This window comes from Dermacentor albipictus, chromosome 4 (genome assembly GCF_038994185.2).
Source record: "Dermacentor albipictus isolate Rhodes 1998 colony chromosome 4, USDA_Dalb.pri_finalv2, whole genome shotgun sequence".
NCBI lineage: Eukaryota > Metazoa > Arthropoda > Arachnida > Ixodida > Ixodidae > Dermacentor > Dermacentor albipictus.
In genome coordinates this window covers 95,592,635-95,607,833 of record NC_091824.1, presented here as the reverse complement: position 1 = coordinate 95,607,833, position 15,199 = coordinate 95,592,635, and the positions used below count along the sequence as shown (strand labels likewise).

The 15,199-nt window shown below is 44.1% G+C and overlaps 1 protein-coding gene across 3 annotated transcripts in view; it reads left to right on the top strand.

The window, feature by feature from the left end:
- The window catches only part of LOC135911413 (beta-1,3-galactosyltransferase 5-like), a 45,125-nt gene that overhangs the window by 23,823 nt on the left and 6,103 nt on the right, over window positions 1-15,199 (top strand). The window contains exon 1 of one of the 3 annotated variants that reach the window (XM_065443691.1): window positions 12,248-12,544. The exons of the other annotated variants lie outside the window; for them this stretch is intronic. Coding sequence (XP_065299763.1) covers window positions 12,398-12,544 — 147 coding nt within the window. The 5' untranslated portion in view covers window positions 12,248-12,397. Of the gene's footprint in view, window positions 1-12,247; window positions 12,545-15,199 lie in introns of those variants that run through there. 3 annotated transcript variants of the gene reach the window in all.

Here is a 15,199-nt window from a genome sequence, read left to right as displayed (position 1 = left end):
AGCGATGAATTGTGTCGCTGGGTAGCACGCTCTTATTCGCAACGCATCGCTGAGGCTCCAGGCACACAAGTAAACCGGTACATTTTCACTGTGCGGCGTCACTATGGATTCTATAACACCTACTGTATCGCCATTTTGCAGCGACAGAAGTTGCTCCCATCTCTACGGATAGACTTTCGTTTTAGTTGGTAAAGTGGCGGCCTTAATAGCCTCAGTGAAACGCCTGCAGTGAACAGCCATGCCGTGACGCTGCATCGCCATCGCCATAATAAAAGGAGAATGGTGAGATTATTGCCATGAGAATAGCACTGCAGCGCCCCTGGTGACTGCTCACCGTATGAACTCCCTTGTGCGTGTGAGTCTCTAGAATGTATCCGCTTCTAAGCTTTCGCCTCACTGTCGCCACTCGAGGAAAAAAGTGCAAAATGTCATAATTCGCTCAATCTCCGTTTGTCATCAAAAACTGAAAGCATTCAAAACAAAAAAACAGATACTTTAAGAAAGAAAATGTTATGTATGCTGTTATATTTTAACGCATTCTATTGAGGGACAGTGTAGGTGCAAGAATGCGCCGCATGTGCCCTGTTCCCATTTGCCGGAAGATAGAAAGACTTGAAACGCCGAAGCAGTGGGCCGGGCAAGGTGCACTCATGTTGTCATACGCGACTTTTTCTCGACATTTTTTTTTCTTCACCTGCTGTTTTTGCGTGTTCCATGCTATCTCCGTTCACTTACTGCCGTCGAGCAAGCTCGGGTGAAACTCGTGCGAACGAGCAACTCGGCGCATCCTGCATAGTACCCCAGCTCAGGGACACCAGCCCAACAACGGAAGCTGCCCTGCTGTAAACTGGAATCTCAATTTCTCCTTTGACGTCTGCAGCACATGTTCTTTTTTTTTGTCTTACCAAAAAAGCCTGACACAAAGGGATCCTGCCAAGGACAGCGGAACAACCCGGCCTGCAGCGCGGATGGAGTTGAGGGAAGTGAGGGAGGGACGGGGAAAGTAAATGCCGCTTTAGCGGCCGCAGAGCGATTTAAATTGTTAATGCCACGTTTATTTTTGTAAAATATTTATTCGGAGGTTATACTGAAGCTCATGTTCGTGACTCGGCGGAGCCTGTATACGTGGCACGCACTGTAAAGATCGCCTGCCATTCACGGCACGTGTCGCCTTCTGGCAGACTGGCGAATCGTTCTATATATACCCCAAAACATGCAGCAGGCACAAAGGATGTGCTTTTGGCAAAGGATGCTTCGCATTAGAACGTTCAGCGGGAGTTGCCTCCGATATTTTGCGAGATATATACTATGTGTCTTTGCCGTAGCAAGCGGGAGATAAACACCATTCCACTCTGTGAAGATGAAATGGCAGCGAAAGCTGACGACAGTCAAAGCTCTCCAACGAAAAGCAAAGTGCTTTCGCTGCCATTCCATCTTCACAGAGTGGAATGGCTGTCATTTTTTGCGTTGCGAGTCTGGCGTCGTTGCTCCTTCGGAGGTGCCCGGGCTCGTGATTGTCGTTTTCGTTCAGCATCGCGAGAACCTTCTTCATCGGTGCTCGTTTCGCACCGGCGCCGTTTACATTCTCATCGCTGTTCCCTCAGACGCTACTCGTACGCATGTTGTTCTTCGGGTGTACGAACTATACGTTTCCGCACCACCGATAACGCAGCTGTTTTTAGCGCCGATACCTCCCCTGCTTATATACTGCGATTACATTGACGTCACGCTATTGCGCACGGCAAGCGCTCTAATCTGTTCCGCATTTTGACATCTGCGCCACAGCACTGCACCCGTATGGGTTTGTTAGAAATCGCCAAGTTCGTTTCTCTTGCTGTACACCGAAAAAATTACGGAAGGTTACTCATATACAGCTTTCGCTGTAGAAAATACAAATTAGGAGAGGGGGCAGAATGTGGAAAATAACTCACCGATAGCTCGAGTTAATCAAACTGCTTACCATGAAAAGCCATCGTCAGCAGACAAACATGTTCCACTGTCACAGTTTGGGCTTCGTGACAAATCCATGAGTCATCGATCAGGAAAAGTTGTTGATTCTGCTGCTGGTCGTGTATAGATGGTGTTGCAGCTGGAAATGAAGAGATGCATAAGCACATTTGCAACGAATAGAGTATATTTATGCTCAATGAACACAATCCCACTTTCTATCTTTAAAGACCAAAATGCAAAAGATGCGAAGCTGCCCACAGAGAGATATCGTAGTTCAGAGTGCAATCAGATTGCAGCTAGCTCGTGCGCTTGCCACAGCACATGCAGGGCTTCTCCGATGCAGGTTACTGCCAGTCGACAAATAGCTGACAAAATTAGGAATTTTCTCTTTATAGGCAGCGGTACACTATGAGCGGCATACGCTACGATTTATTTCCTTCTGAACACAAGCGTGGCAAAATCATCCCAGTTCTCAAAAAAGGCGACAGCTCATTACTACATAACTACAGACCTATTTGCATTCTACCATTCCTTGGGAAAGTTATTGAAAAACTGATTGAAGTATGGCTAAAGAAATACCTTTCTAAATTTAATATCCCCTCTTCATGCCAGTTTGGTTTTCGCCACGATATTGCACAGAGCTGGCACTCATTCATCTTACTGACCAACCAAAAAATAAATTGACAAAGATTTATCGCCGCCTCAGTTTTTGTCGATCAAACGCAAGTATTCGATGGCCTAAATCATAATATCCTATTCTCTAAGCTCGAATCAATTGGCATTTGCGGGCCTACTCTTTCACTACTAAAAGTATGTTTATATAAGAGACTTCAAGTTGTTTCTACTTCCAATGCTTATTCCCGACAGTGAATTACTAACATTGGTGTGCCCCAGCGCTCTACCTGGGGCCACTTCTGTATTTGGTTTATATTATCGACATGTTTGCACAGCGCAAAAGACGAGGACTGAAGGAAGAACACAACACAGGCGCTGACTTCAACTGATCTTTATTTGCGAAATCGCCAGAACTATATACATGAGCAAAAGTAATGAAAAAAAAGTACTTTTGCATTAAGTCACACATGAACCCCTATTGCATCACAGCTAGATACTTGATTTCGTTTTTTTGTGAGGGCAATAGACGGCATGCTGATGCAAAGGTCGCCCTGCCGCTGTATCTTGTCAGCCTCTATGATTTCTCGTATAAGCTGTTCTCGGTGTTTAGAAATTATGGCGCAGTTTTCAAATTCAGGGTCACAATGGCCGTCTCTGCAGTGAATGCCAAGATGACCTTGCACGGCAGTATAAACACGCATATAGCATGCGCCGTGCGTGTGGTTTACATGATTACTTTGACTTGCGGAAATAAATACGTTGGCCAAACAGGCAGATGTTTAAATGAGTGATTGAGCATTTTTACAATGTTTATGGCTCGGAAGCGAAAAAAGTGTCGTTTTTAGGTCATTATTAGTATAGTATATTTTATGAAACAGGCATAAGCGGGAAATTAGGCGTCTAGTAGAAAGGAGAGGTAGGTCAAGCTTTTGCTTCGTGCGAGAAACGCTGGCTAAGCGATAGTATAGTTAGAGAGGATAAACCTAGGCGAGCGGTTTCGAACTGATTCTAAGGACTGTGTTAACGAGCTAGTGTACGAGTCCCATATCGGTGAAGCGTACTCGTGTTTAGAACACACGAATGTTTTATATAGTAGTAGTTTCAACGGAACGGGAGCGGGGCGGAAATTCCGCCGAAGAAAACCAAGGGAACTGTTAGCTTTGTTAATAACATGGTGGATATGTCTCTGCCATGTCAGGTTATTAGTGATAGGAACGCCTAGATACTTGTAGCCGTCGACGAACTGAAGAGGGCAACCGTTAAGATCGTAGCCCTGAGAAATGGACTGGTTAATCTTTCGAGACACCCTCATTGCTTTACATTAGTTCATGTTTAGTTTCATAAGGCATGTATCACACCAAGAAGACATTTTATTTAGGTTAGATTGAAGAACGGAGAAGTCAGAGTCATTAGAAATTACGCGGTACAGAACGCTGTCGTCTGCAAAGAGCCTTATGTTAGAAGTGACAGAATCCAGCAGGTTATTAATATAAATTAGAAAAAGAAGAGCTCCAAGGGCTGACTCCTGAGGAACACTGGATGTTACATTGCATGATTTAGAGTCATGATCATTAACAAAAACGCACTGTGTTCTATTCTGCAAGAAACATTCAGTCCACTCAAGCAAGCTGAAATTAAGATGGAGTGCGCTAAGTTACAGTAAAAGTGGTCAATGTGAGACGGTATCGAAAGCTTTCGCAAAATCAAAGAAGATGCAGTCAATAACTGAAGCTCGATCTAAAGCGGAAGACGAATCATTAGTAAAGGTTAATAATAGGTAATAGTAATAATTAGTAATAATTCGTAAATGTTAATAATTGAGTCTCACAATAATAATTTTTACGAGAACCACGCTGCTGTGACGCAAAAAAATTTATTAGACTTGAGAAAACTAATCAGGCTGCAGTAGATTATGTGCTCTAATGACTTTCATGGAATAAAAGGTAAAGAGATCGGCCGGTAGTTTAACGGGTTATGTACATCACTAGACTTGTGGGCTTCCATATCAATATAGAACACTCTTCCTTTCATAATGAAATACGCAAGATTTTTATCACAATTTAAAAGAGAACTAAAAATGCATTTATTATTGACAGATTAACGAGAAAGTTACAGTATTCGGTTTTTGTTCTCTTTCTGTTCCTTTATTTGTCTCTTTCTTCTGTTGTTGTATATAAACTGTTGGTATTTTCTTCCGCACATATTTTCCTGCTACCATGAGATATTCTAAACCTTGTTATTATTTGTAATCAATTCTGTATTTTGTTCTGTAACTGTTCTTTTCTTGCTGCTTATGTACTACTTTATTATATGTTACTGATGCTTTGAGATGTTAGGTATCATAACCGTTCTTGTACAGGAGGTGCCGATACAGTCTTTGACTATGGGACCTCCTTCTGTATACTAAATACTTGCAATGTGACCCAACTTCTAATAATAACTTCTGATTCTGGTTTTGATGCGCCACTAACAGCGTTCTAAATCGGGAGAAGAAACACGGTGCAAACTACACAGTGGCACATCCCAGCTCGCCGCCCTTCCTCGAGGCGAAGTATTGCAGCCGGCACGGAGAGCACGGTGAACTGGAGAATATAAAATTTAAAAAGAAAAAAAAAAGAAAGGCGTTAGATTCGTGTTATAAATCAGTACGAAACGCGGGGAATGTTCCGATGTCAGAAATTTCTAAAATAATGGCATTGTATTCACGGGAATTTGGTACTTCAGCACAACAAACAAAAAATTCAGAGTAACACCATTCCAGCGTTAAATCTTTTTAAAAAAGCACGAGTCTGAATACTCTATATTTCGGCCATAAATTACTGCTCGCGCAAAAGATCCTCGCTTTCCGCCTAAACAATGTACCATTAAGGCAAATTTTGCACCACACATTATACAAGCAGCCACCGGAAATCGTAACAAACAGCTAGCCTCCATTTCATAAAAGCAAAATATGACTAACGTTCTTACTATATATTCCCATCGTCCATGAATGACAGGTGAGTTGCCACAATATACGCATCATTCATACCTAGGCAAGCGTTGTGCCCCTTTCGGTGGCAGTTGCCCGCCTGCTCCTCGCTTTCCCTTTCCTCTTAACGGTGTATATATGTTCAAAACAAATAATCATCGATATCAAATTCCAAAAGTGATGTGTGTTCAAGAAAACCACCTCAATATACACAGACAAACGTTCTTAGACAAGGTGCCATTTTTTGGAAAGACCGCGACGATGCTATCGCCTCGTTGGGCATTTAGACAATAAAGTAAATATTGATGTTGCCTGACGCCCCTTGAAGCAGCTGCTGTCCGAGCACTGCTGTTCAATTAGCCAGTCACAATCGCTTCCATGATTCATCTACATTCCTCCCAGCTACCAACTGCACGGAACAGAATTTCAGAGCCTTATCGATGAACTTCCCGAGCCCTATATAGTCCTACAGGATGCACTAGCGCGTAGCCCCCTGTTGGAGCTATACTCTTGTTTCAGTGCGGGAGGCCACCTAATCAGAAATGGTCTTATTGTCTCAGGCGCATATCTCTTTAGTAAGAAACTGCCGACATTCTACAGAGTTTCACATCAAACGTTCTCCTCAACATGCATAAGCATAGCGTGAGGGGCACTCAAGCCGTACGTAAAGTGAGGCGTCATGAACAGCCCTCACGGAAGTGATCACTTGTCTTGTTTTAAGCCTTACAAAACTAGATGAATACTCTAATACTAATATACTAATACTAATATACTAATATGGGAGAGGTCTTTGCCCTGCAGTGGGCGTAACCAGGCTGATGATGATGATGATGATGATGATGATGATGATGATGACTCTAGCCAAGTTCCCTGACTGAAAGTCCATTCAGGGGACTGCAGCTGTTTTCGCGAACTTACGCAGTTTACCTTGGATTATATTCGTGCGCTCAGGCCCAAACAATAAAACGTTCCTTTCCTTCGAGCGCTTCCTAACCTTACGTGAGGCCTCCTTACAGCGAAGGACCGATGGAGGAAGCAAGCATACTCCGAAAGCTCCCTTCCCCCGTCCTCACGTAAGGAGCGGTTGCCGCCATGCCTGGGTTCGAGATTATCTCTTAAAAGCTTTAGACGAACACCAGAGCACCACTATTCAATAAAAAAGGTTGTATCGTCGCACAATCTTTAAGTTGATGAGCTAATATAGAGAAGCGTGAACGCTTTTTTCTAGTTTTGTTTACTAAACCTAAAGAAGTAGCGCATTACGGTGCAAAACTTGATGTGCTCCAGCAACGCTGGTACGCCGGCGTCGTGCAACGCCTAGCAACGCTTCCATGCCGCACGCGTGACTGAAACGAACGTGCCTGGCAAAACGTACCGTGCTCGCGCTTCTCCGAAGGTGGGCGACAGCGCGCATGCGCAAGCAAACGTCACGTGGTTAAGCAGTGAGGCGAAGCGCTCGTTCAGGGCCAGGAGCGGCGTAAGGACGCATGAAGGTAGCTTGGCCCAAACAATAAAACGTTCCTTTCCTTCGAGCGCTTCCTAACCTTACGTGAGGCCTCCTTACAGCGAAGGACCGATGGAGGAAGCAAGCGTACTCTGAAAGCTCCCTTCACCCATCCTCACCTAAGGAGCGGTGGCCGCGTGCCTGGGTTCGAGATTATTTCTTCAAATCTTTCCGCGAACACCATTATTCTATTAAAAAATGTTGTATCGTCGCACAATCTTTAAATTGAATAGCTAATATAGAGAAGCGTGGACGCTTTCTTCTAGTTTTGTTTACTAAAGTTAAAAAAAAAGTTGCGCATTACAGTGCAAAACTTGATGTGCTCCAGCAACGCTGGCACGCCGGCGTCTTGCAACGCCTAGCAACGCCTAGCAATGCTTTCATGCCGCACGCGTGACTGAAACGAACATGCCTGGCAAAGCGTACCGTGCTCGCGCTTCTCCGCAGGTGGGCGACAGTGCGCATGCGCAAGCGAATGCCACGTGGTTAAGCAGTGAGGTGAAGCGCTCGTTCAGGGCCAGGAGCGGCGTAAGGACGCATGAAGGTAGCTTTGGAGCTACCTTATGCTGAGGAAGCACCAAGGAAGCCTTCACCGAGGGCCCCTCAGTAAGGAAGCTTTCAGAGTGACATAAGGTAGCCTCACCGCAATGAAGGCTTCCTTAGTGAGGTAAGGAAGATTTCATTGTTTGGCTGAGGAAGTACCAAGGAAGCCTTTACCGAGGGCGCCTCAGTAAGGAAGCTTTCAGAGTGACATAAGGTAGCCTCACTGCAATGAAGGCTTCCTTACTGAGGTAAGGAAGATTTCATTGTCTGGCCCTCAGTATTCATGATGCAGTGGCATACCTAACAGCATGTATAATTGAGGTCACTTCAATATGTATCTCACAAACTAAAGGCTTGGCTTCTAAACAAGGCATTACCTGGTTGAATGAGGAATGTGAGTAAGCATGGAGGGCGCAGAACAAGGCGTGGTGTCTCTTACGCGACTTTCGAACGGCAGAGATACTCACAACGTTTAAACACAAAAATCACAAAGCCGGCGAGCGCGACGTTTTGCTGGAAGGGAGAGCAGGCTAAAGAACAACTCAGGCCTTAATTCATATTCGCAAGAAACGAAATTATGATTTCGCCAGAATAACATAATTATTACATTGCCCTTCTTACCATTTGTCCTTTGTTGATGAAGAAAGTAACGGTCGTAAAGACTAGGTCAGTGTGATTAGAGAGTACCTGGAACATTTTTCTAGTTCAGAACATTGCTCCGAATCTTTCCTGAAGCACAATATATCAGAAAGTAAGCCATGGAATCGCAAGCGCAGTGGAAGTTGACAATACAACCGTCCTTTTGGTGTATAGAGCTCAGAGCTGCTCTGAATGCCTGCGTGAAGTCTGCTCGGGGAACTGACTGCATTATATACCTAATAAAAAAACACCTTCATCCTTAGGATGGATAGTTGGGCGTGTTGGTTAAGCATGATCTGAAGTGAAGGCGCTCAAATGACGGAGGACAAAGAAGAAACACACACATACACAGGGCGCCTTGTGTGTGTGTGTGTGTGTTTCTTCTTTGTCCTCCGTCATTTTAGCGCCTTCACTTCAGACCTTGATCCTGATACGCAAATAGCTATGTTGTCCCTTTTCAACGCTATCTGGGCAACAGGATACATTCTGTTAGCATGGAAAGAGGCTATAGTAGTCGCAATCTTTAAACAGGGTAAAGATCGATCTTCTGTGGCCATCTGTCGGCCTATAGTGCTGACAAGCTGCCTCTGTAAAGTATTTGTATAAATGACCAATCGGCGGCTATTACAATTCCTCGAATCAAAGAACTTGCTTGACCCTTATCTATGTGTGCTTAGAGAAGGCCGATCCACAACTGACCACTTCATGCAGGTTGAGGCATACATTCCTGAATTCCTTTTCACAAACAGTTCTTTGTTTCGGTGTTCCTTGATAAAGGAAAGGCTTATGACACCACTTGGCGCTACCTAATTTTGCGAGATATCTCTGAAATACGGGACAACGTGCTTAACGTAATATAAAATTATTTATCAAACCACTCGTTCCGTATTAGAGTTGGCAATGCTCTGTCCAGGTCAATAATTCAGGAGGCTGGGGTACCAGACGCTGGGGTAATTAGTTGTACCCTTTTTATTGTAGAAAATGAATTCTTTACATCAATTTATTCTAGGAAGTATGTTTTATTCCACTTATGTTGATGAAGGGCTGATGGCTTGCAGATTTAAATCCTGTAAACTCACAGTCCGCGCAGGACAGGTTCAACTTGTTTTGAGCAGATTATCGAGATGGGCACAGGAGAATGGATTTGAAATAAATCTCCTAAAAAGCTCATGCGCCTCTTTTTTTCTTTTTCTTCTTTATGTTCCTTGAAGACCCCTGACTAGGCGGGTAGAGGGTATTAAAGAAATAGAGGCCTGGTCCTAGACATTCATATTCTACAGAATAGTCAACACTTAACTCTAAAGAGACAACACAAACTTTTAGGCATCATTTTAGACCCGAAATTAACCTTTGTTTTACACATGATTTACCTTAAGAATAGATGCCTAAAAACTATGGACATCCTTAAAATCCTGTCATATATCACAACGTGTGGTAGTGAGAGGAAATACCTCATAAACCTTTATAAAAGCCTCATACGAACACGTTTAGATTACGAGGCCATAGTGTGTCAATCGGCTGCTCCTAGCGCTGGAAAGATGCTAGATCCTGTGCATCACCTAGGTATCCGCCTGGTGTCCGCTGCCTTCAGGACAAGTACTCTAGACAGTCCCTACGCAGAAGCTAATGAGTGAGTGCTTTATTTCCCGAGATCGTACCCAGATTCATCTATTTTTCGAAAGAGAACGCAAACCGCGAACATCCCTCTTACGTGATCGTAAACGATGTGACGTCTGCAAAGCTGTTTTATAATCGACCTGTAGCTCAAGAACCATTCTCTCTGCGGGTAAGAAAACTTTGTGAGGAAATGGGTGTCCCAAGCCTTGAGCATAGCCTTATAGGACCGGTGAGGCCATTACCGCCGTGGCCATCATGTATCACAGAATGTGATACATCAATCGTAGAGGAGACAATACACGCTCCTGAGGCACGTAGTCTAAGGCATTTCGTAAAACGTCTGTACAAGTACTCGTGAACAGAATTTTACAGTCACGCTTCTTAGACACATGCAGGCTTGTTTTATGCATAAGTTTGTCCATCCTTCTCGGAATCCTACGTCCTGCATCCGGAAACAAGCATCTTAACCGCTGAAGCCTATGCACTTTTGTCGGCTGTGAAACGTATAAGGATATGACGACTTAAAAAAAACAATTACATTTACAGACTCCCTAAGAGTCGCAAAAGCCCTAATATCACTACGTACACGAAAATCATCTACAAGGTAAGTTTTATTTCCTTCTCTGCACAACCTATATGTTTCACCAGCATATAATTATATGCTAGGTGCTGGGCATAAGAACGTTGAGGGTAATATGCCAGCTGACCAAATTGCCACATCGTTTGTATCCCAACCTATCAATCCTACCGATGTTGCCTCTGCCAGAGATATGAACCCTTCCCTACGAAAGAAACTGAGAAGCCATTAGCAACGCTTGTGGGACGCTAGAACAAATAATAAGCTTAACGTAGTTAAGGTTACGTACCATTTAGGTTCCTGGCCCTCCACAAAGAAAACACGATGAACTAATATCCTATTCTGTCGACTCAGGATATGACATGCCTATAGCACCCACACTATTTTACTGACTGGTAATGAACATTCATATTGTGGTAGATGTGGTGAGAGGCTGACCATCCTCTGCATCCTCGTGGAGTGTCGGGAAGCAGAAGGTGAAAGAGAAAACACATTCCATTTGCATGCCGGCAGCACACATCTCTCCAGATTTGGTAATGTTTCTTGGTGAAGAACCGTTTTTTGACGCCAAAGCAATCCGAGGTTTCTTGAATGATGCTTTTTTACCTGTTATTCGCCCAAGAAATTCATAGCAAATCATCTGCCAGATGACGCCGCTGTGGTAGTAATGTTTTATAGCCCATGTCTCTAGGCACTGGCATTTAAAAGGCTGTGTTACTGCTGTAGTGCTTCTTTTCAAATTTATTTTATTTTATTTATTCATTTTATTTTATTTTATTGATATTTTAGTATATCACATCATTTTTACATGTCGAAATGAAAGACATGTATCAGTGCCAAACAGCAGTAAAAGTGACGAACTCATTTGATTGGTTCAAATTGAGAAAATGTGTGTTTCAAGCGGAACAATTAAACAGACAGGGAGGTCGATCCTATCTCTTTCTACGGCTTCTTTCGTGCGTCAATAAAAAATTTATTCTTTCAAAATAACATTAGTATAAAACAGCATTGTGTATGTGCAAGCCGACGGATTATCACTAGCGCTTCAGAAGCGCTAGTCCTTCAGTGCGCTTCGTTCACTCAATCCTTCATGGATCTCACTGCTTGCCGATCTAAAAAAAAATTAATGCAGAAAACTTAACACTCATCAGAAGCTCACATTATTGATATAGAGAAACGTTACGTAAACTAACTAATATTTCTTCTCAAATCTTTTTCTTCAATTAGCATGAGAACAGGTATTCCAACAGCGCTCTGTGTTCGACGCGGTAGCTCAGCGTTGAAACGGATAAAGTAGTGAGACAAATTACACCAGGAGTTGTAGAGGACTAAACGGGCTTTCCCCGGCCAAGAAACTTAACTGAATGAGCTCAGCCTAAAACACAACTTCGTTGTCAGTTAGGGGGCAGGAAAAAAAATAAAGAGCCCCCCAAAATATCGAGATAATGAAGACGGGCAGTAAATATGGGCCGATACCATGATTCTCGATAAAAGTGAGTGCTCTCAATAACGGTGCGTGACTGTGAGTTAATCGCGAAGATCAAAGTATTTCCTACGAAGCCCGCATCCAGAACAGGCGAACCCTCGCTTCTGAATGAAATGAATATCGCAAATCCTTCGGAGGTTATGAATGTGGCCACTGTAGCCATACATAGCAAGTGAAGGCATTGTAAAAGGTAGTGGCAAACATGTCAGCGTGTGGCAGAACTTGAATTTAGGCTGCGTCGATTCCTTTGTGTCAGAAAGATGGTCGACGGTGGAAATTATGGAGCTTCTTAATGCGCACAGAGTTCTCTTTTCTTTATAAACGCTACAATTTATCCCGATCTCGGCGCCGGTTTTCTTCTTGAAGGCCTTAGAGCAGCACTTTCAGCGGAAGCCACCGATCGATATTCTTGTAATCGCTGTAGCAAAGGATACCGCAGAATTGACAACCATCCTGCAAATTCAGGCAGTGGCGCAAAACCTTCGCTTCTAGTGGTCAATGTGTAAGAACATGGGAGAAGAACAGTTGAAGCCTTCATCAAGTCTCCGTCACCGTGGACAAGGTGCCAGAGCAGATAGTAATGAAAGACGCTGTCCCATTTACTCGAAGAATAATAATTCAAACCAAATTGGAGCGAACAGCGGCGTAAGTTATGCTTCTTAGCTTGTTATAACGCGTATCACTAAGAAGGGTAGAAATAAAAGCTAAAAGTGGCGATGCCTTTGAGCACAATGAAGTTCCAACCTCAGCGGGAGTTTCTTCCACAGTGTGAAAATATGTTACCCCTAATAACACCGCTTCAACAGAACATAAATGTTAAATAACTTTGCAAAGCTTTGCATTGGACCGCAACTACTTCAAGCAGTTATTCGAACAGGGTGGTTATAATATGCACTAAATTAGAGTTATGCAAGTTCCTACAATTACCATGGCCTACGGCACCAGCATTAATTTATATTCTTTCTTCAATTCTTGAGCTTTGCTTGGGTAGCTGTCTCCACTCAAATAATTCGACTATCATGTTCGCGACGTTCGAATGCCTAAATCAGAGTGTTTCCGGGGAAAGGAACTTTTCTGGCATAATATTCCAGTAAAATTGTGCAAGCACCCGAAACGATGCAGGCGGATACCTGAACATTTGCGTCGGCTAAACGGTACAACTCGCACAGCTGCCGGCTGAAGCATACGATTCTTCTTGGTCTTTGTTTCAAGGCACGTTTCAGCATTAGCATTCAGCGGGCGCCGCAAACGTCAGTTGGGTGACGCTACTGCTCATGCCTATATCTCCCTCTGTCGACAACAAATGATCAAAAAAAAAGTTGCGAGGTCCCGTCCTCGGAAACGCGCTGGCCACGTGGCGGGGTGGAGGACAGACGCAGATTCGCAGCAAACATGTACGGCAATAGAGGCACTTCACATACACGTCATTGTGTACACGTGCGCTTCGAATGGGTATAATTAATTCGTGGGTTTTAACCTCGTGAAACAACGCTGGGGCTTTGGGAGACGCGGTGTGCAGGACTCCTGATTAACTTTACCCACCTGAGGTTCTTTAACATGCACCCCAAAGCAAGATATCAGTAAAACTTCATTTGGGCCTAGTTGGTACATAATTTTGGACTTAAACTTACAGCGCAAACACCTAAGACGAACCACAAAAGGAAGACACGACGCACACTGGCACTGTGTGTGTCGTGTCTTCCTTTTGTGGTTCGTCTTGGGTGTTTGCGCTGTAAATTTAAGTTCAAAGCAAGATACGCGGGATTTTGTGCATTCCTCCCCTCATTGAAGAGCGAACGCCGTGACCGGGAGCCTTACATACAATCTTGTACTCAGTAGTACGACGTCATACCCAATTCTCCACCATGCCTATTATATTTGGTTAAGGGCGCACACCCCCCGAGTGTCTTCCGCCGATATCCTGGACACTCGTTGAGATGTGTGCACCAGCGGAATTCCATTTAAGTGTGCGCACTTCCTCTGATTGGCTCAGAATGCGATCATTCGGCAGTGCAGCTGGAAGCAATGGTAACACCTAATGACCTTCTGACTTCAAGATATGCTGAAAAGGCGTCGTTTTTCCACTTCCTTTATTCACAAAACGCCATCTAACGCAGCGCAAGAGAAATTGAACCGTAAAGGCCGGAATACATGGAGCCTTTTTTTCTCGGTGAATTTCGCACAGCAGAAAACGCCACTGCAGCGTGACACCAAACTTACGCTGGCCGGGGTGACATGGAGCAAGAAAGCAGCGGGTGCCGCCTCAGTGGGGCCAGAAAAGCCAAACTGGTTTAGTCAACATGAAATGCACAAATAAAGTTCTTTCTTTACAACACCAAAATACAAAAGCAAAACCCTAAAACTTTCTCTAAAGCTCCTTCAGTTACTTTTAATAATGTATCAGTATATCTTGTGCCGCTTTAGGCGAGACATTGCGTTGGAAATAAGCGATATGGCCGCGCCATGCGTAATCAGAAAAGACTGACGTACAGACTTGACTCCATCTTTATAGTTTTTATAATCTTTATAATCGACCCTTCCACTATCCCACAATATGGGACGCTTCTGAACCGCGCAGATAAGCTTATCGTTAAATTCCACGCAAGCTGCCTTTGAAGTCATGGCCATATGTCGCTAGCACAAAGTGCCAATTAAGCCCGCGAACGGAGAAGCGCGCGCGCAGAAAGCATGCGCCGGTGGGCAAGACGGAAGTGACGGAGGTTTCGGCCAGTGAGCCATGATTGGCTGCCCTTGCCGGCCGCTTCCGGCAGCGTCCGCCGACGCGCGTCAAATATCTGGCACGTCCTGATCGGCGGCGGCGGGCGTTTTTCTCGGTGCCGGACTTTGAAAGCGCGCCGTCGGGCGAACATCGCAGACTTGCCGCCGCAAAATTCTCCATACATCCCGGCCTTTACCCCAATGCATTACGTTGGCTATCTTGTGAACATATATCTCGAAAGTGATAAGCTGAACAGACAATTCGTTAAGGTGGGGTTTTATTCTGTTACCTATGTCAAGTTCTGCGCAAATGTTATCGACATCTTCGAGTAGTCCGCTTCAATGTGTACAACTGCTGTATCTGCCACAGAGAATTTTTTAATGTTCCGTAAAACATTTTTAAAATATATAACTGGTAGCATCATTTAATGGAACTATTATTGTTGTGTTCAAATGCAACAGAAAAGAGAGTCGGTAGTTTTAGAATAGGGGTGTCCAAGCTTAGCTGCTTCCAGTTTAAGCCGCCGGATGCCCCGTTGTTGCTTGGGTTCGATGGGCTCTTAAAAAATCTATGGACACTTT